Here is a 23240-nt window from a genome sequence, read left to right as displayed (position 1 = left end):
AAAAGGATGGATCTACTACAAATAACTGCAGGAGCTGATGAACAGTGAGAAATAAACACCTCTCAAAAATAGCCCCCACTGGCAGCATTTGCTTCCCAGCCCCAAGTGGTCCCTAAATAGCACCCAGCCAGGTCCCAGCTCCTCCTCATGGCCCTGAATTCCACAGCACGATGGGGCTGGATTTCACTCTTGATTTACTCCCTGCAGCTCCACAGAATCCCCCAGAGCCAGCCACTAAAATAATCTGCATTTCACCCCAATGCACTCTTCCACAGGGCTGCAGGGCCAGCACACAGGGAATGGCCTCAGCTGCAGGGGCAGGGAGGGATGGGATTCTGGGAATTAGGGAAGTTTTGGGAATTAGGGAGGGGCTGGGATGGAATTCCCAGAGCTGCTGGGGCTGTCCCTGGACCCCGGGCAGTGCCCAAGGCCAGGTTGGACATTGGGGACAGTGGAAAGTGGCACTGGGACCATCTTTGATCTCCCTTCCATTCCAAACCATTCTGATTCCATTCAATAAAAACTTCATGGGACTCCCAGCCATGCCCAAGAATTATTCAGCTGCTCATTATTTTATACTGCTTCATTCATTCACTCTGATTAGCCAACATTTTGCAGCCATTTTGTGCTTCCCACACACCTTCAGGACTGTATCATCTGTGGGGTCACAGGTTTAGGATTTTTTTTTTGCTTTTCCTGTTTAACTGCCATTTCTGAAAAGTAAAAAAAAATTAAATAAAAAATTCTAACAGGTAAGGCAGTTGTCCCTGAAGTGTTTTTCTAAATTTTTATGGTGTTTTTCCAGCTGTGCCACTGAGTGAAGATGTGACATAATCCCATTGGAGCAGGATGAAAAAGACTTCTGCACTTAACAATTTATTATCATGAAAAATGCAGCTGTATTATGCCAAAACCATGACTTGAGGGAGAGCACAGATAAGGATGAGAACAGCAGGTGGTTTTGGGGTTGTTTTCATTTCTAGCTCCTTCTAACATAACAGCAGCATTTGTTCAACTCAAATATTCAAGATATCATCAAGGCAAGCAGCAGCTCCGTGTGCATCCTCTGACACATCCTCTGTGACTAAGGGAAAAACAAAAGGAAATCAAAAATTCAACCTGAACGCAGGAGGCTCTGGAAAACACCAGGAGCCGGTCAGAGCAGGCTGGAATTTCTGTGATCTTTCAAGAATGACATTTTCCACTGCACTCACAGAGGCAAGAATGGAAGAGAAGCTTCAAAAATGTTCTCTAAGAATGTTCTGGGAGGGGAGGAGAACACTCAAAGCAATTACAAGAAGTTTCTGCATTTCAAAGAACAAAACAAGTGCACCTGGAATTTTCAAAAGGATTTCAAAAGCACTCCTAAAGATCATGGAATGGTTTGGTTGGAAGAGGCTTTAAAGATCATCTAATTCCAACCCCCTGATAAAATAATAAAATATAATAAAAGATTTCATTATTTTTATATAATTTTATATTAAAAATGTAACTTTTATATATTATAAAAGTTATTTTTATATATATTTATATATAAATAACTTTTATGATCTATAAAAGTTATATTTTATATAGAATTATATAAAAATAATATTTATATATGTATATATTTATAAATTTATATTTATAAATATATAAATATTTATATTTTTGTATTTTTATACACTGAACTGGGGCAGTTTGAACCAGGCTTATACATATATAAATATAATTTATATATTTATAAATTATAAATCTATATTATAAATTTATAAATATATAATTTTTATATAAATTATATTTATATATTTATATTTTTATATTTATATATAAATATATTTTTATATATACTTTATATATATACTTTTTATATATTATAATATAAATATAAATATATATATTTATATATATTTATATATATAAATATATATATATATATATATGTACATACATATATATATTTTATAACTTTTATATAATAAAAGGAGCCACAGAAGAGGCTGGAATTTAACCCAAATCTCCTGCATTTTTGGTGAGGTTAATGCCTGACACACTGTAATTAGCTTAGCCATTAATTAGTGCCACACTGGCATTTCAAGCTGTTAAGATATATAACAACAGAGCTCTGAGGATGCATTTTATTTCTTTCTTTATTCATATGGCAAGAACCCACCTGTTTTGATTAAAGGGGCAAAAAAAGGCAGCATCAGAAAATAAATTTCTGAAAATATTTTAAATTTCTCAATATTCCAGGCAGTGATTTTTGGGTTAGGAACCCTCACTTGCTGAAAGCCAACACAGTTGTGCATCTGCTACCAAATTCAGCCAGAGAAATGTCTGGAGGTGCCTCTTTGCCAGCAGGGGAGATGGAACATCCTGGAGATAGAACAGATAGAACATCCCTGCAGATAGAACAGATAGAACATCCCTGCAGATACAACATCCCTGCAGAAACAACATCCCTGCAGAAACAACATCCCTGCAGAAACAACATCCCTGCAGAAACAACATCCCTGCAGATACAACATCCCTGCAGATACAACATCCCTGCAGATACAACATCCCTGCAGATACAACATCCCTGCAGATAGAACAGATAGAACATCCCTGCAGACAGAACAGATCCAACATCCCTGCAGACAGAACAGATCCAACATCCCTGCAGATAGAACAGACAGAACATCCCTGCAGATAGAACAGACAGAACATCCCTGCAGATAGAACAGACACAACATCCCTGCAGATAGAACAGACACAACATCCCTGCAGATAGAACAGATAGAACATCCCTGCAGACACAACATCCCTGCAGATAGAACATCCCTGCAGATAGAACAGATAGAACATCCCTGCAGACACAACATCCCTGCAGATACAACATCCCTGCAGATGATAGAACATCCCTGCAGATAAAACAGATACAACATCCCTGCAGATACAACATCACTGCAGATGGAACATCCCTGCAGACACAACATCCCTGCAGATAGAACAGCCCTGCAGATAGAACATCCCTGCAGAGCAGTGGGTAAGGCCAGAACTGCACTCTGGCAGCTGAGGAAGGAACAGAATAAAGAGCAACTGGAGCAGTGGCCGGTGAAAAGTGAAATGCCCAGGCTAGATAAGTGTCCAGCCAACCTCCAGCCAGTCAGGCACCTCCCCAACCCGGAGTCAGGGCCTTGTGCCTAAGGCGATGTCAGGCCTTGCGGACGTGTGGCCGCAGTAGAGAGCTCCGAAGTCGCAGGATGAAATGAAGAGGCGACTCTCAGTTTCTTCGGGGGGGCGGTTTTATTGGTAGGGAAACGTGCAGGGTCAGGTGGAAGAAGCTGAGAGCCCCGAGGCAGGGAAAAGCCTCGGTTTTACAGAGGGTGGGAGGGGTGAAAGATAGCAAATCAGAGAGGGATACATTAAGGATTGGCATGATCGGAGAACCCATCAAACACAGTTGCGGGAGGGACCCTGGCCCCTAACCCAATCACTCGACACCCTGGCCCGAACTCTCTAGAAAAAGAGGCAGGGGTGTCGAGTGACAGGCAGGCTGCCAGGGGTGGGGAACAAGAAAGATACGTTTGGTAACCAAGACAACTGGGGAGGGGTTTGGGGATTGACACAAACTGGTAACAGGGCAGGACTTTCTGAGAGAACAATGGGGGGAAAACTGAACAAGCATAAAACACACCACCACAAGCAACCTCTCCTGACAGCACCTCCTCTGGAGCATTCCTGCACTTCAGCTGCTCTGGGCTTTTCTGTTGGGACAGATCCCTGAAAAACTTCCAGAATTGGCTTGATTTGTACCTTACACAGATTCTAAGCCTTCCCCAAGGGGAGAACACCCCATGATGTGGGGATTTTTTGAGGTAGGCTGGTTTTGGAGAGGCCCTGCTGATCCCAGCTGCCCTGAGCTGATTCCTGTGTGTTCCACAACCCCAGGCAGGAGCTGCTCATTCTTTCCACTGCCTGTGCCTGCAGCTGCTGCATCCTGCAGCCCCAGGAAAATTCAACCTTTCCTCAGAGTTTCCATGAGCCAGGCAATGCTGGCTCCCAGCTGGAGGGCAACTGGACCAAGGGCCAAGGAATCCTGCACAGGAATGGGCAAAACCAACCCAGGAACGGGAAAAAACACACAGGAATGGCCAAAAACACACAGGAATGGCCAAAAACACCCAGGAATGGGCCAAAAACCAACCCAGGAATGGGCAAAAACAGCCCAGGGATGGGCAAAACCAACCCAGGGATGGGCAAAAACAGCCCAGGAATGGGCAAAACCAACCCAGGAATGGGCAAAAACAACGCAGGAATGGGAAAAACCAACCCAGGAATGGGCAAAACACCACAGGAATGGGCAAAAACCAACCCAGGAATGGGCAAAAACCAACCCAGGAATGGGCAAAAACAACGCAGGAATGGGAAAAACCAACCCAGGAATGGGCAAAACACCACAGGAATTTCCCACTGATTCCCCCTCCAAACGTTGTGTTTGCCACCAGAAACTCTTTCTTATAATTTAACATCACAACCTGCAACAAATGGACATTTTAATTCTTATTTCATCATCTTTTCTATAGTAATGGACATTTTAATTCTTATTTCATCATCATTTTCCACAGTAATGGATATTTTAATTCTTATTTCATCACCTTTTCTATAGTAATGGACATTCTAATTCTTATTTCATCATCATTTTCCACAGTAATGGACATTTCAATTCTTATTTCATCATCTCTTCTATAGTAATGGACATTTTAATTCTTATTTTCTCTGTCCACAGTAATGGACATTTTAATTCTTATTTTCTATGTCCATAATAATGGAAATTTTAATTCTTATTTCATCTTCTTTTTCCACAGTAACGGAAATTTTAGTTCTTATTTTCTTTTTCCACAGTAATGGACATTTTAATTCTTATTTCCTACTTCCATAGTATTGGACACTTTAATTCTTATCTCATCTTCTTTTTCCACAGTAACAGAAATTTTAGTTCTGATTTACTTTTTCCACAGCAATGGACATTTTAATTCTTATTTCCTATTTCCATAGTAATGGACATTTTAATTCTTATTTCCTATGTCCATAGTAATGGACATTTTAATTCCTATTTCCTATTTCCATAGTAATGGACATTTTAATTCCTATTTTCTATGTCCATAGTAATGGACATTTTAATTCTTATTTCATCTTATTTTTCCACAGCTATGGACATTTTAATTCTTATTTCCTATTTCCATAGTATTGGATATTTTAATTCTTATTTCATCTTATTTTTCCACAGTAATGGACATTTTAATTCTTATTTCCTATTTCCATAGTATTGGATATTTTAATTCTTATTTCACCTTCTATTTCCACAATAATGGACATTTTACTTCTTCTTTCCTATTTCCATGGACATATTGCTACTGCAGCTCTCAGGAATTATCAACAATTCTACAGTAAAATACTCAGAGGTGGGAGTTGTTAAAGAATTTAATAATATTATCTCACTTGTTTGGTGACCAGAAAATTTTTAATTTAATTTTTAATTCCAAACCCACAGAAGTGTTCTGTTTGACCATATGGATTATGAATGGGGGGAAACACCAAGAGGAAAGAAATCCCATTTATTGGAACAGCAGAGCCTGGCTCTTGTGGCACCTCAGAGGCTCCTCCCTCCAGGACACAGAGGAACAATTCTCCTTTTTTTAATTTTGAATTCCAAACCCGCAGAAGTGTTTTGTTTAACTACATGGATTATGAATGGGGGGAAACACCAAGAGGAAAGAAATCCATTTATTGGAACAGCAGAGCCTGGCTCTCATGGCACCTCAGAGCCTTCTCCCTCCAGGACACAGAGGAACAATTCCCCTCCTGCCTTTCAGCCAGCCCTTCCTGGAAAACAGCCTCCATGTGAACAGGCCTCCACACAACCAGCTCCACCAGCCTGTTTTAAACCAGGACCAAACCTTCAGGAAGCTTCCAGAATGGTTTTCAGTCCATGCAAGAAAATGAAGTCAGTTTGGTTGACTTGGCTGCATCTAAAAGCCAAAAAGTTCCATTTTATGGGGGTTTTAATGATTGTTTTGGCCAAGCTGTGTGATACAGACCTTATCAATTTCTAATAAAAATTGATACTAGAAATTTGACAAATCAATTCATCAATTTTTTATAATAAATTTAAATCAAAGGAACTCAAATCCAACTCCTGAGAGCTCAAAAACCAAGAGTTCTTTGCCAGCACCAAAATAACTCCAAGGAAAACCTCCAAAAGCAAAATCCCAGCCAGCTCCTCCTCACTTGTGAGCCTCTGCAAATCTGCCCAGTTACATCTGAATAAATGAAATGCACTGAGCAGGGACAGCTCTGCTTCTGTGAGTGACCAATCAGTGAGTGCCATAATTAATGAAGTTAATTCTGCTTCTCTCTGGCAGTAAAAAACACTGCAGCAAGAGAGCAAAGGTCCAGAGCAGGGGCTGGGGGATGATTCTGATTTAGGACATTTCACATCCTAAATCCCTGTGCTGGCAGCCATCACTCTCCAACCTCCTCATTTTTAACAGCAGCATCCCAAACATTTGAGGACAATGACTTCCACAGATTAATTATGCATTACACCCACAACAAACCAAAATTTAAATGGTATTTTAGAGCTCTGTTCCAACTTCAGGTTCACTGAACACAGCCCATACTCAATCATTGCCAGCACATTTCTGCATTTTAAAAGGAAAAAAAGAGCCCCTGGTCAGAGCAAGAGATAAAACCCCAATGAAAACTTTCCCAAATGGCCCCTGAGGAAAGAGCTTCATAAATACAGAAACCACAACTGGAGCCCAGCATTAAAGCAACCCCAGGCAGCTCAGGTGTCCCTGGAGCTGGAGCATCCCTGGGGTCCCTTCCAACCCAACCCAACCCAACCCAACCCAACCCAACCCAACCCATCCCAACCCAACCCAACCCAACCCAACCCAACCCAACCCAACCCAACCCATCCCAACCCAACCCAACCCAACCCAACCCATCCCAACCCAACCCAACCCAACCCAACCCATCCCATCCCAGGAGTTTCTGTTTGCACACAGGAACAACCCCCAGACTCCACTGGAATTTCTGATTAAGCATTAAAGAACTATAGAAGCAAACAAAAAACCCCAAAAACGCAGAAGCATTAAAAACTTCAATTAAATATATGTCACAATTCAATAGATGTATTTGCTTCATGGTTTTTTTTGTTATCTCCCTCATCTTGTGTTCTCCTGACCCTCAGTTAGAACACCAGGTCATGTTATTTATTAATAATCAATATTAGTTATAAATGTATGAACATTGCTTATTAAAACTTGAATAAACTACTGACTGAACTATTCAGCAATAAACTGTCACAGAATTAAATCTTTGCTGCTAAAATGACTTTTATAATTTAGTCCTGCTCTGCATGGGACAGCTCAGTGACTGCTGATAACAATAAAAAAAAAAGAAATTAAAAAGTGACTGCTGATAATCAAAAATAAAAAATACCTGGTTGTGCATTTTGGGGCCATTTGGGTTCATCTTGGGTGCAGCCCTGGCTGGGCTCTGGTGCTGCCCAAGGTGCATCCATGGAGGCCTTGGAATAAATCTTTATTAAAAGATTCATTTTTTATTCTTTACTTTTAATCTTTATGTTTATTCTTTATTCTTGATTTTATATTCTTGATTCTTTATTTTTAATCTTTATTTTTATTCTTGATTTTATATTCTTGATTCTTTCTTTTCTTTTTTTAATCTTTATTTTTATTCTTTATTTTATAGTCTTTATTTTTAATATTTACTCTTTATTTTATAGTCTTTATTCTTTATTTTTAATCTTTCGTTTTATTCTTTACTCTTTATTTTATATTCTTTATTCTTTATTTTTATTCTTTATTTTTAATCTTTTTATTCTTTACTCTTTATTTTATGTTCTTTATTCTTTATTTTCATTCTTTATTTTTAATCTTTTTATTCTTTATTCTTTATTTTATATTCTTTATTCTTTATTTTTATTCTTCATTTTTAATCTTTCTTTTTATTCTTTATTCTTTATTTTATATTCTTTATTTTTATTCTTTATTTTTAATCTTTCTTTTTATTCTTTATTTTATAGTCTTTATTCTTTATTTTTTATCTTTATTAAAAGATTTATTACATTTTATCTTAATAAACCATTACAATTCATTATTAAAATTTTAAATTTCTTACACCATTATAATATAATAACATATCACATAAGTTCTGTGGTGCCATAGTAATTTATCACTAAATTCTTCTTGAATCTTTATTATTGGAATAAATCCCTCCATTTCTCAGTTGTGCTGTGGCTCATCCATCCCCAGGCAGCAGCAGCAGCAGCAGCAGCAGGGGTTCCCCATTTCCCCATTTCCCCATTCCCCATTTCCCATTCTGTGCAGGCCCATGAGCGCTCAGAGCTGCACAGCGGAGCCGCTCTGGGATCCTCCTGCCAGCAATGAGCAAGCTCGGAGCACGGCACCGCTGCCAGGGCTCGCTATCAACGGCCCCAAGAGTATTTGTAGCTCCAATAATATTTCCAGCTCCAATATTGTGTTAGCATCTCCAAGAATATTTCTACCTCCAATATTTCTATCTATCTGTCTCCAATAATATTTCTATCTCCAATATTTCTATCTATGTATCTCCAATATTTCTATCTATCTATCTATCTCCAATATTTCTATCTATCTATCTCCAATATTTCTATCTCCAATATTTCTATCTCCAATCTTTTCTTAATATCTCAAATAATATTTTTATCTCCAATATTTTGTTAACATCTCCAATAATATTTTTATTTCCAATATTTCTATCTCCAATATTTTGTCAATATCTCTAGTAATATTTCCATCTCCAATATTTCCATCTCCAATATTTCCATCTCCAATATTTTGTTAACATCTCCAACAATATTTCTATCTCCAATAATATTTCTATCTCCAATAATATTTCTATCTCCAATATTTCGTTAACATCTCCAATAATACTTTTATTTCCAATATTTCTATCTCCAATATTTTGTTAATATCTCCAATAATATTTTTCTCTCCAATATTTCTCTCCAATATTTTCTTAACATCTCCAACAATATTTTTATTTCCAATATTTCTATCTCCAATATTTTTATCTCCAATATTTTGTTAACATCTCCAATAATATTTTTATTTCCAATATTTCTATCTCCAATATTTTGTTAATATCTCCAATAATATTTTTATCTCCAATATTTTAACATCTCCAATAATATTTCTATCTCCAATATTTCTATCTCCAATATTTTGTCAATATCTCCAATAATATTTTTATCTCCAATATTTCTATCTCCAATATTTTTATCTCCAATATTTCTATCTCCAATATTTTTATCTCCAATATTTTGTTAACATATCCAATAGTATTTTTATTTCCAATATTTTGTTAACATCTCCAATAATATTTTTATCTCCAATATTTCTATCTCCAATATTTTGTCAATATCTCCAATAATATTTTTATCTCAAATATTTCGTTAATATCTCCAATAATATTTTTATTTCCAATATTTCTATCTCCAACAATATTTCTATCTCAAATAATATTTCTATCTCCAATATTTTGTTAACATCTCCAATAATATTTCTATCTCCAATATTTTGTTAACATCTCCAATAATATTTTCCCTCCAATATTTCTATCTCCAATACTTTGTTAACATCTCCAATAATATTTCTATCTCCAATATTTTGTCAATATCTCCAATAATATTTTTATCTCCAATATTTCTATCTCAAATATTTTTATCTCCAATATTTTGTTAACATCTCCAACAATATTTTTATTTCCAATATTTCTATCTCCAACAATATTTTTATCTCCAATATTTCTATCTCCAATAATATGTTTATCTCCAATATTTCTATCTCCAATATTTTGTCAACATCTCCAATAATATTTCTATCTCCAATAATATTTTTATCTCCAATAATATTTCTATCTCCAATATTTCTATCTCAAATAATATTTCTATCTCCAATAATATTTCCATCTCCAATATTTCTATCTCCAATATTCTGTCAACATCTCCAATAATATTTCTATCTCCAATAATATTTCTATCTCCAATATTTTGTTAACATCTCCAATAATATTTTTATTTCCAATATTTCTATCTCCAATATTTTATTAACATCTCAAATAATATTTTTATTTCCAATATTTCCATCTCCAATATTTTGTTAACATCTCAAACAATATTTTTATCTCAAATATTTCTATCTCCAATATTTCTATCTCCAATATTTTGTTAATATCTCCAACAATATTTCTATCTCCAATAATATTTTTATCTCCAATATTTCTATCTCCAATATTTCTATCTCATCTCCAATATTTCTATCTCCAATATTTTGTCAACATCTCCAACAATACTTTTATCTCCAATATTTCTATCTCCAATATTTTGTGAATATCTCCAATAATATTTTTATCTCAAATATTTTGTCAATATCTCCAATAATATTTTTATGACCAATATTTCTATCTCCAATATTTTGTTAACATCTCCAACAATATTTTTATTTCCAATATTTCTATCTCCAATATTTCTATCTCCAATAATATTTCTATCTCCAATATTTTGTTAATATCTCCAATAATATTTTTATCTCCAATATTTTGTTAACATCTCCAATAATCTATCTCCAATAATATTTCTATCTCCAATAATCTTTCTATCTCCAATAATATTTCTATCTCCAATATTTTGTTAATATCTCCAATAATATCTTTATTTCCACTATTTCTAGCTCCAATATTTTGTTAACATCTCCAATAATATTTCTATCTCCAATCTTTCTATCTCCAATAATATTTCTATCTCCAATATTTTGTCAATATCTCCAATATTTTGTCAATATCTCCAATATTTTGTCAATATCTCCAATATTTTGTCAATATCTCCAATAATATTTATATCTCCAATATTTCATTATTATCTCCAATATTTCATTATTATCTCCAATAATATTTCTATCTCCAATATTTTGTCAACATCTCCAACAATATTTCTATCTCCAATAATATTTATATCTCCAATATTTTGTCAATATCTCCAATAATATTTTTATCTCCAATATTTTGTTAATATCTCCAATAATATTTTTATTTCCAATATTTCTATCTCAAATAATATTTTTATCTCCAATATTTCTATCTCCAATATTTTGTTAATATCTCCAATAATATTTTTATCTCCAATATTTCTATCTCCAATATTTTAACATCTCAAATAATATTTTTATCTCCAGTATTTCTATCTCCAATATTTTGTTAACATCTCCAATAATATTTCTTTCTCCAATATTATTTCTATCTCCAATATTTTGTTAACATGTCCAATAATATTTTTATCTCCAATATTTCTATCTCCAATATTTTAACATCTCCAATAATATTTTTATTTCCAATACTTCTATCTCCAATATTTTGTCAATATCTCCAATAATATTTTTATCTCCAATATTTCGTTAATATCGCCAATAATATTTTTATTTCCAATATTTCTATCTCCAACAATATTTCTATCTCCAATATTTCCATCTCCAATATTTTGTTAACATCTCCAATAATATTTTTATCTCCAATAATATTTCTATCTCCAGTATTTCTATCTCCAATATTTCTATCTCCAATATTTTGTTAATATCTCCAATATTTCTATCTCCAATATTTTAACATCTCCAATAATATTTTTATCTCCAATATTTCTATCTCCAATATTTTGTTAAAATCTCCAACAATATTTTTATCTCCAATATTTCTATCTCCAATATTTCTATCTCCAATATTTTTATCTCCAATAATATTTCTATCTCCAATAATATTTTTATTTCCAATATTTCCATCTCCAATATTTTGTTAACATCTCCAACAATATTTTTATTTCCAATATTTCTATCTCAAATATTTCTATCTCCAATATTTTGTTAATATCTCCAATATTTCTATCTCAAATATTTTCTTAATATCTCCAATATTTCTATTGCCAATATTTCATTAACATGTCCAACAATACTTTTATCTCCAATATTTCTATCTCCAATATTTTGTTAACATCTCCAATAATATTTTTATTTCCAATATTTCTATCTCCAATATTTTGTTAACATCTCAAACAATATTTTTCTCTCCAATATTTCTATCTCAAATATTTTGTTAACATCTCCAATAATATTTTTATCTCCAATATTTCTATCTCCAATATTTTATTAACATCTCCAATAATATTTCTATCTCCAATAATATTTCTATCTCAAATATTTTGTTAACATCTCCAACAATATTTTTATTTCCAGTATTTCTATCTCCAATATTTTGTCAATATCTCCAATAATATTTTTATCTCCAATATTTTTTTAATATCTCCAATAATATTTCTATCTCCAATATTTTGTTAACATCTCCAATAATATTTTTATCTCCAATATTTCTATCTCCAATATTTTGTTAACATCTCCAGCAATATTTTTATTTCCAATACTTCTATCTCCAATATTTTGTTAACATCTCTAATAATATTTTTATCTCCAGTATTTCTATCTCCAATATTTTGTTAACATCTCCAATAATATTTTTATCTCCAATAATGTTTCTATCTCCAATATTCTGTTAACATCTCCAATAATATTTCTATCTCAAATATTTCTATCTCCAATATTTTGTTAACATCTCCAATAATATTTTTATCTCCAATAATATTTCTATCTCCAATATTTTGTTAACATCTCCAATAATATTTTTATTTCCAATATTTCTATCTCCAATATTTTGTTAATATCTCCACCATCAAAGCTATTCATGAGAATTTTAAACACTGCTTTTCTAGGTTCAGGTATTTTTGAGGCACCCAACAACCATCTTGTGCAACAGGAGTGATTTGAATATTTCAATCAATAAATATTATATATTTCCATTGGTTTTTTCTACCTATAAAAGTATTTGTTTTGTTTGCTTGTAGCACTGATCAGCCAAAAATGGGCAAAAAATTGACAAAAAAAATGGGGTTAAAAGGTCCAAAAAAAACCCAGGAATGGGGAGAAATTCCTGTGGGAAAAGGGAAAAATTTGAATTAAATTCTGATTTTTGGACCTGAAAATTGGCAAAATATTCCCAAATATCCCAAAAAAATTCCCAAAAATTCCCCAAAAAATTCTGAGGACTTGAATAAGTGGAATTTTGACACAGAAATAATTCTTCTGGAGACCTACAGAAGATATGTGTGTGATATAATCCTCAAGCTGCTCAAAGAACAGAACTTCCAGAAGTGCTATTGAACAACTTTTCCTAATGGAAGGTTCCTCATTTTCTTGTCGTGATTTTAGTGTCCAAAGTCAATCCAGATTGCTGAGATGTGATTTTAAACCACACTCTTAACCCTGAGCTTTCTTTGGAAACCAGAAGCATTGAAATCTACAAACACTGTCCCAAAAAAAAGAGATTTTTTTTGGCAGAGAAAGAATGAAAACCATCAAAAGATATGCAGGTGCCAATAATGAAATTGGATATTCCCATTGGGGAAACTTTGCCAAGAGCAGAGCTGTGGTCACAAAAATCTATAAATGTAAAACCACTTTTTTTGGGGGTTTTATTTTGGGGTTTTTTTGGGGGATTTTTTTTATTTTGGGGTTTTTATTTTTATTTTATTTTATATTTTAAAATGTTTTCTTTTCTTTTGAATGGGATCTAAGAAGCTGTGAAGTGAAAGGATTACAAGGCCTGTGGCAGAGGCAGGAAGGGCTTAGCAGAAAATGGAGATTATTTGTTAGAAAAGGCTGCTGAGAAATCTGCTCAGCTCCCTGCCAGGCACGAGGAGTTCCTGAAACACCTGACAAACCCTAAATGACAAACCCTAAATGCACCTGCTGGTGATTCCAGAGCCTCCAGGCAACTCCAACCCCAACTCAATCTCCTTTAATACAGAGCTTTATTCCCAGCTGTCATGGTTATACATGAAGATACCTTCTCCCTGGTTTCTGCTGTGAGATGTGACCAGGAATAAGCAAAGCAGGCTCCTACTTAGGGAAAAAAGAACCAGAACTTTATTAACTACTCTACAACTATAGATAAAGTGAAACACACACACAGGGAAAATGAAAACCTCACAAATGCATTTCCTCCTCCCCCCACCAAATTTCAACACAATACATTTGTTCCTCAAATCACCAACTCTCGGTCCAGCAGCACCCTTCAAACAATCAATCCTCAGTTCATCAAGAGGAGAGGAGTCCTTCTTGTGCCATGGGCTTCCCCTGGAAACACAGCTGAAGCCTCGTGTGTTTCTGTGTCACTTGTGGCACCGCCCGGAGTGCATCTGCCGTCGTGACTTCTTCCTTTTCATGTCCAGTGCTCTCACCACTGAACACGGACCAGAACTGCTTCTAGGGTTGTCTTTTAAGGATGCTCTGTCCCGATCCAAAAAAGGCACAGTCTCTCCTTTGGGACACCTGTCCCCACAATCTCTCCTTTGGGACACCTGTCCCCCCCATATTTTTTCACCCCCTGGGGCCGAGGGGCATCAACACTGAACCCTCTTGGTTCTGAGGCCATTGCCTCCCCTTAGAATGCAGTCTCTGTGTCACAAGGAACTTGGGTCTGTCCATCTCTCTTTTGGGACACCTGTCCCCACAATCCCTCCTCTGGGACACCTGTCCCCCCCATATTTTTCACCCCCTGGGGCCGAGGGGCATCAACACTGAACCCTCTTGGTTCTGTCCATGGCTATACAAAAAGAGTCCAGCAAAAGCTACTCCATCATCTCTTCCCACTAGGATTCTTCTCTACTCTTCTACTATCTCTCACTCGCCCAGACCTCTCTCACACTGGCCCATTTTCTTCCTCATCTTCCACTCTATCTTCTAGGAAAGGTCAATGATCTGTAAAGTTCTCATTCTCCAAAAAGGGGTTAAAAGCTCCTACAAGCAGCCGGCTGAACCCCCCCTTCTTCTCCGTCCCAGCCGTGCTGCCGGCACAGGCCCATGTTTATCAAGCTTCAAGGTTACAGTCTCAGGCAGCGGCTCTCTCTTTCTCTCTCTGTGTCTCTCAGGGGGGGCTGCCCGATGCCTCCCGGTGTCTCTCTCTCTCTCTCTCTCTGTGTCTCTCAGGGGGGGCTGCCCGATGCCTCCCGGTGTCTCTCTCTCTTTCTCTCTCTGTGTCTCTCAGGGGGGGCTGCCCGATGCCTCCCGGTGTCTCTCTCTCTCTCTCTCTCTCTCTCTCTCTCTCTCTGTCTCTCAGGGGGGGCTGCCCGATGGCTCCCGGTGTCTCTCTCTCTCTCTCTGTCTCTCAGGGGGAGCTGCCCGATGGCTCCCGGTGTCTCTGTCTCTCTCTCTCTCTCTCTCTCTCTCTCTCTGTGTCTCTCAGGGGGGGCTGCCCGATGGCTCCCGGTGTCTCTCTCTCTCTCTCTGTCTCTCAGGGGGAGCTGCCCGATGGCTCCCGGTGTCTCTGTCTCTCTCTCTCTCTCTCTCTCTCTCTCTCTGTGTCTCTCAGGGGGAGCTGCCCGATGGCTCCCGGTGTCTCTGTCTCTCTCTCTCTCTCTCTCTCTCTCTCTCTGTGTCTCTCAGGGGGGGCTGCCCGATGGCTCCCGGTGTCTCTCTCTCTCTCTCTCTCTCTCTTTCTCTCTCTCCCTCTCTCTGTCTCTCAGGGGGGGCTGCCCGATGCCTCCCGGTGTCTCTCTCTCTCTCTGTGTCTCTCAGGGGGGGCTGCCCGATGCCTCCCGGTGTCTCTCTCTCTCTCTGTGTCTCTCAGGGGGGGCTGCCCGATGGCTCCCGGTGTCTCTCTCTCTCTTTCTCTCTTCCACCCTTCCACCCCGGGGCTCAGGCCTACCTCTCCCGGCCACATGGCTTTCCCCTCCCCCTGCCCAGCCAGCAGCTGGGCCGGGGCAGAGACCCGAACTCTTTCCCGCTGGAAACCCAAGAGGACCCTCCCAGGGGAGAGCTCTGCTTTTAACCCCGTGTTCTCAGAGGCAGATCCATGTCCCAATGGCCAGGTTAAATGCCAATATTAAAGCCTGAATATCCATTGGCCAAAAACACAGCATCCCAAAAAACACATTTCCTGTCAAACCACCACACCAGCTGAGCCTTCCAGGGGCTGCCAGCACTGCCAGCACCCCAAGCTGCAGGAAAGCAGAGTTTGGGAGCTGCAGTTCCAGGCTTCTGCTGCTGCCCACCTTGCTGGGCTTTGTCTGCAAGCACAAATATTACAGATATTTATTTGGTTTTAATAAATGATTGCACAGAGAATTGTTCCCAGCCAGCCCTGGGGTTACTGAGGGCTCAGCCCCAGCTCAGAGTGCATTTCCTGCAGGATGAATTTCTGTAATAATTCACTTTTCCCAGAGAAAAGCTGCTCCCATGCCTGCTCTCAGCTTCTCTTCAATTTTAGTTGTGTTAATTATGGAGAACTGGCTGCCATGCTCATTAATTGGCAAAAATCAGCAGATTAAGGTAATTATCACAGAGCCACTAAAGGTGGAAGTGGCTTTCCCAGCAGAGCCATCATGGAAACAGGACAAAATATGGGCTGAAATATGGAAATGGATTTCAAATGTGATTTTTGAACACCTGAAAGGTCCCCAAGTGCCACATCCAACCACCTCTGGAACACTCCCAGAGATGGAGACTCCAGCAAAAATCAAACCAAAACCAACGGCTCAGAAACTTCTCCAAATCAGAATCTCAGAAACATTTGCAAGGAATTGAAGGAAAAATTGTCTCAGTCCAAGATCTCTCCTAGGCCTAAACCCAGGGATTTTCTGAGCAATGAAATCCCTGGAGGAACAACTTGTGGAAACTGCATTTGGGATTTTGGTTAAGGCTGGCATTGAATGTGTGAGATGGGATCTTGTGTTTTGTAGTTTTTATTTCTATTACAGTTTCCCAAACTGTCAATGTTATTTTATTTTCATTAATTAAAATGGAGCTGTATTTCTATAAGGGTTTTAAGGATAAATTGTTTAATTAAGAAATGATGCTTGAAGGGGAAATGGAAACTGGATTTGGCTTCTTTTGGTTAAGGTTGTCATTAAATGTGTGAGATGGCATTTTGTGTTTGTAGTTTTTATTTCTATTACACTTATTATAGTTATTAATTATATTTAAAACTGTGAGTTTTATAGTATTTTATTTTCATTAATTAAAATGGAGTTTTATTTTTACAAAGGTTTTAAGGATAAATTGTTTAATTAAGAAATTATACTTGAAGGGGAAATGGAAACTGGATTTGGGGTTTTTCTGTTAAGGTTGGCATTACATGTGTGAGATGGCATTTTGTGTTTTGTAGTTTTTATTTCTATCACAGTTATTATATTATAGTTATTATTTATATTTAAAACTGAGTTTTATAGTACTTTATTTTCATTAATTAAAATGGAGCTGTATTTCTGTAAGGGTTTTAAGGATAAATTGTTTAATTAAGAAATTATACTTTAAGGGGAAATGGAAAATGGACTTGGGTTCTTTTGGTTAAGGTTGGGATTAAATGTGTGAGATGGCATTTTGTGTTTAGTAGTTTTTATTTCTATTACACTTATTATAGTTATTATTTATATTTAAAACTGAGTTTTATCGTATTTTATTTTCATTATTAGAATGGAGCTGTATTTTTATAAATATTTTAAGGATAAATTGTTTAATTAAGAAATTGTACTTTAAGGGGAAATGGAAAATGGTTTTGGGTTTTTGGTTAAGGTTGGCATTGAATGTGTGAGATGGGATTTTGTCTTTATCAGCTTTTATTTCTATTACAGTTTCCCAAACTGTCAATGTTAAAATATTTTAATTTCATTAATTAAAAATGGAGCTGTATTTCTATAAGGGTTTTAAGGATAAATTGTTTAATTAAGAAATGATGCTTGAAGGGGAAATGGAAACTGGATTTGGGTTCTTTTGGTTAAGGTTGGCATTGAATGTGTGAGATGGCATTTTGTGTTTTGTAGTTTTTATTTCTATCACAGTTTCCCAAACTGTCAATGTTATTTTATTTTCATTAATTAAAATGGAGTTGTATTTTTATAAAGGTTTTAAGGATAAATTGTTTGATTAAGAAATTAAGGGGAAATGGAAACTGGATTTGGGGTTTTTCTGTTAAGGCTGGCATTAAATGTGTGAGATGGCATTTTGTGTTTAGTAGTTTTTATTTCTATCACAGTTATTATATTATAGTTATTATTTATATTTAAAACTGTGAGTTTTATAGTATTTTATTTTTATTAATTAAAATGGAGCTGTATTTCTGTAAGGGTTTTAAGGATAAATTGTTTAATTAAGAAATTGTACTTTAAGAGGAAATGGAAAATGGTTTTGGGTTTCTTTGGTTAAGGCTGGCATTAAATGTGTGAGATGGGATTTTTTGTTTATTAGTTTTTATTTCTATCACACTTATTATAGTTATTATTTATATTTAAAACCGTGAGTTTTATGGTATTTTATTTTCATTAATTAAAACGGAGTTGGATTTTTATAAAGGTTTTAAGGATAAATTGTTTAATTAAGAAATTGTACTTAAATTATTTTTACTTTTAACTTATTACTAACTACTTGTGGTTTGTAATGTGGATTTTTTTATTTAATTACACAATATTACTTGTGAAGAAGGATTAGTTTCTGTTTTAAACTTTTCTCTTGTTTTATATATATTATTATATATTCAAACTTTAAACTCTAATTTTTCTACTGTGTGATACCACACACTTCTATTTAAACAACACACTTCTAATTTTAGTTCTATTGTTTAATTTTAATAAATTAAATTAAATAAATAATAATAAAATAATAAATGATAAATAATTAAATATTATATATATTATTATACATTTTATATATAATAAATAATTACATAATAATAAATTAAATAAATGATAAATTAATAATTAAATTAAATAAATTAAAATAAATTATTGTTTAATTTTAATAAATTAAATAAACAATTTTAAATAATTAATTTTAATTAATGACGTAATTTTAAAATAATAAATGTATTTAGTTTTTTATTATTTAATTTTGGAAGTCTCCCTCCCACCTTTAGGTCAAATGCAGCGTTCCCTTGGGGGTCAGTGTTTGTCAGCACACAAATCTGAAATTCTCAGTTCCCAGGGGTCCAACCAGGCAGAAATGAAATTATTTCAGATTTTAGCCTTGCTGTGCCCGTGTCAGAACTGTGGAATCCCCAGGGAACTCTGACACATCCCTGGGGATGGCAGGAGCCAGGGAAATCTTTCACCTGCTTGGATCCGACAGCACAAATCCCATCCACAGGGGCCTCTACTGACAGAAAACAGCCCTAAAAATGGAATATCCCACCAAGAGCATGGAAAACCACAAAAACCTAATTGGAAATTATTTACTGATACATTTTCTTACACAAATGACTACACAGTTTTAAAAAGAAAATTCAAGAATTACAATCCCTCAAGCACACAGTCAACACTGAAGCTACCAAAAGCTGCAGATCCAATGTAAAAAGCAGTTCAGAAAACCCCAATTTTTTAAAGTAATTTGCCAACTTGAAGATCAGAAAAAAGGGTTTTGTCTGAGATAATTTCCTGTACTTCAATAGAAAGAAAAAACTCCAGAATTGAAAGGAATTCCTGAACTGTGCTTTAGAAAACTTGAGAGTAAGTGCTTAGGAAAATTTAATTTTTTTTTTACTCTGGAAGATTTTGGGGCTGGTATTAAGAAACTGGTCATGAAGTATTTTTATTTCTTCTGAGAATAAAGTGTCATTTAGCAAAATTGACAGGAAGGTCTGGTTTTGAGAGACTGCTCACAAACCATTTAAAACTTCTGATTTCTCAACTGGGGTTACCTACAGCTCAATAAAAACCATTAAAAAACTGAAAAGGAGGAAGAGGAGGAATGTGCAGGCAGCACTTGCAGAACAGATCTTGGCTGGGGAAGGACAGAACAGGAACAGTTACCAGGGGCTGCCCTGTCTCACCTTTGATTGGATCATCCCTCCTCAAATAGGGCAATCCAGGATTAACTATTAGGGGGCCATGAAGGGGGGAAAATCCCATTTAACTGGAGAGAAAAAACCCCATTTAACTGGAGAGAAAAAATCTCATTTAACTGGAGAGAAAAAAACCCATTTAACTGGAGAGAAAAGGTATTTTAGGAGTGTGTTACACCTGCTGGGAAAAGCAGAGTGCTCACAGAGTGGAAGCAACCAAACCCAGCAAAATTCAGAATATTTACAAACACTGGGTGAGGATCCCTTCAGCAGCACCAAACTCCACAGCTCTGCTGCACAAGTTGGAATTTTCTGGGTGTATTCTACACCAAACCAAGGGAATTTTGTTAAAGTTCACGCCCTAACCAAGTGCAGCCTTTTAAAATTACCTTGGAATCCTTCCCAGGTGGTCCAGTGACATTTCAGTGTGAGCACATCACCCCACACACCTGAGGGACAAAATTCCTGCATTCCCTGGGACACCAAAACCACCAAATGCTCTGCAGAACTGGACAAACCATGGCTCAATGCAGCATTTCCCTCATTTTTAATAGAACTTTGTTTTTCTTACATCAGCCAAATGCTGAGGGCACCTTTGACACCTCCAAAATCCAGGATTCAGCCTCAGGGCCTCGCTCCACTTTCTCTCTCTGCACTTTCCTGACATTTGGCCAACAAAATAAATTAAAAACATGGCCAGTCCATGTGAGTTCCTAAAAATGTCACTTTTTACCAGCTTTCAAGAGTTATCAGCTCTTGCCAGCTCTGTAACTTGATAAAATGAAGCTAAATTATCTATTTCAGTGCTGCAATTCAGTGCCCACAGACAACTGAACTGATTTTTCATCTACTGAAAGTCTGTGTGCACCTACCTTCCAAGGACCTCCACCTGCCTTCTTTTAAGTTTTGTGTTACTTCTAAAACTTTGAGACTTTTCCTCCCACTTGGAGACAGATATTTATTCAAGTTCAAGGCACTTCTCCCATTCTTTACCTTCGAAATGTAATTTATGCAGGATCTGCACATGGTGAAGACAACACAGTTTATGCTGAGATGATGAGACTCAAATTCATTTGTTACCCCTGCCCAACCCTTCATTTGTTACCCCTGCCCAACCCTTCAAGTCCATTCTGTTTAATTCAAATCTCTTTAAAAACTAAGCATCACCTTCAGGATGAAAGGGTTTGATAGCAAAGACAAGAAAAAAAAAAAATAAAACCACAACATCAGCTGCTCCAAACACCACCTTAAGCACAAAGTTCAGGCTAGGGGGGTCCAGGGATATTTGATTTCATTTCTGTTTCATGCAGAGCTTCACCCTGGGCTACAGATTCAGGAATCAAAGGAATGAAGCTAAAATAGCTGTTGGTGTTGAAAGTCCCATGGAATCATGTGGAACCACCAAGGTTTGGGCACCATGCAGTGCCAGCTGTGCCCCATGGGCACCTTGTCCCCAGCCCAGAGCACTCAGTGCCACCTGCAGGGGACACCTGCAGGGCTGGGCACTGCAAAGCTCCCTGGGCAGCCCCTGCCAAGGCCTGAGCTCCCTTGCCATGGGCAAATTGCTGCTGCTGGCCAAGCTGAGCCTGCCCTGGCCCAGCCTGAGGCCGTTCCCTCCGCTCCCGGAGCAGAGTCCGGCCCCTCCTGGCTCCACCCTCAGAGCGGGCTCAGCTCAGCCCGGCTCGGGACGCGGCTCCCGGCAGGACCGAGGAGGGGACGGGCGGGACACGCAGCCACAGCCTCGCCCCCTCATCTCCCCGCTCCCCCGAGGTTCTCTCGCACAGAGAAGCGCGGCAGCCCCGGCCCCGCACCCCGCGCCCCCCTCACGGCTCCCGGCGCGCCTCACCCGGCACGGGCCGTCCTGGAAGACGCGCGGGTCCAGGTTGCAGGCGATGGTGGCGGTGGGCAGATCGCGCAGCGCCACCGCCTCCATCTCGCGGTCAACGAAGCTCCACTCCGCGTCCGCCTCCTCTTCCTCTTCCTCCTCCTCCTCCCCTTCCTCCTCGTCTTCCCCGGGCGGCAGCGGCTGCTGGAGCGGCGGCTCCTCCATGGCCGGAGGCGAGCGGAGGCGGCAGCAGCGACGTCGCTGAGGCGGCTTCTCCCATCCCCCGCCCGCCATCTTGTTTCCTTCGCCCCCGCCCCGCAGCAGCCAATCGGAAGCCGCCGCCGCCCCCTCCGCGGGCCGTGTCAGCCAATCGGAAGCCGCCGCCGCCGCTGCGGCAACAGGTGGCGCGTGAGGCCGCGTCCGCCATGTTGGGCGAGGGCAGCGCCGTGAGGGAGCGGCTGAGCTCCCACCCACAAAATCAACTATATATGTATAAAATATACTATATTTCCCATACGCACTGTATATTTAGTATATATTGTGCATGTAATACACGCGCGCCCTATATATAATGTACTATAGCTGAAAATTTACCATATACCATATTATTTACCAAATAATATACCATATATTGTTATGTGGTATATTATATTGTAATACCATATATTGTTATAATATACCATATATGTTATAATTATACTATCATATATATTATAGTACCATACATTATTATACCATATCTAATTTACCATATCATTTTCCATATAATACACCATATATATATATATATATATACCCTATAGTGTGTGTACTGTCTTTATAATATTTTGCTATATTATATGTAATATAATATATAAAAAACATTCTGTGTAGGCTATCCTGTATGTCTATGTGGTATATATCTAATATACAGTATATAAAAAGGTGCTTTATGTAACAATATACTGTGTGTATATGTGGGAATATAAATAATATGCAGTATATATAACACATATAAAATATGCTGTATATAATAATATACTGCATGCATATGTATTTTTTTATATAAATTACTCTATATAATGCTTTATTATTGCTCGAGAGAGAAGGACATGAGCTCCATGTCCCATCCCTGGAAGTGTTCAAGGCCAGGTTGGATGGTCTATAACATAAATGTTAAATATTTATATTAAAATGCCACGTGGATATAAAAATTCCTCACTCAAAGACTTACAAGTCAGCTGAAAATTGCCACTGTGTGTTACAATTCACTAATCTGCCTTAGGGACAAGCTGACCCAGCCTTGGTGTGCTTGGCTGGTTAGTCTGACCTAAGAGACCTAGGCAAATATTTTTATTACATTTTTAATATTTCATTGTATACATGCCTGTATATATATAAAATATTTTATATAATATTATGCTTCTATTTATTTTTATCTATATGTAGCGCCACATTCCAGGGGAAGGCCCAA

At 37.2% G+C, this 23240-nt stretch overlaps 1 protein-coding gene and 1 long non-coding RNA gene across 6 annotated transcripts in view; both read right to left on the bottom strand.

The window, feature by feature from the left end:
* Nucleotides 1–22096, bottom strand: part of RCAN1 (regulator of calcineurin 1) — a 55063-nt gene extending 32967 nt beyond the window's left edge. For all 4 annotated transcript variants that reach the window (XM_054652779.2, XM_077192843.1, XM_077192832.1 and 1 more), the window contains exon 1: nt 21809–22096. In XM_054652779.2, coding sequence (XP_054508754.2) covers nt 21809–22081 — 273 coding nt within the window. In that variant the 5' untranslated portion in view covers nt 22082–22096. The remainder of the gene's footprint in view (nt 1–21808) is intronic.
* On the bottom strand, nt 861–21649 carry LOC129133172 (uncharacterized). 2 transcript variants are annotated; one of them, XR_013185927.1, is made up of 3 exons: nt 19033–21649; nt 2153–2355; nt 861–1084 (listed from the first exon to the last, which is right to left on the bottom strand). It is a non-coding gene; the product is annotated as an uncharacterized LOC129133172 (long non-coding RNA). The 2 variants fall into 2 exon arrangements; XR_008535924.2 differs by lacking the exon at nt 19033–21649 and adding an exon at nt 5922–6845.
* Nucleotides 22097–23240: the final 1144 nt, after the last annotated feature.

This window comes from Agelaius phoeniceus, chromosome 2 (assembly GCF_051311805.1).
Source record: "Agelaius phoeniceus isolate bAgePho1 chromosome 2, bAgePho1.hap1, whole genome shotgun sequence".
NCBI classification, from domain to species: domain Eukaryota; kingdom Metazoa; phylum Chordata; class Aves; order Passeriformes; family Icteridae; genus Agelaius; species Agelaius phoeniceus.
This window is presented reverse-complemented; position numbering and strand designations above follow the sequence as displayed.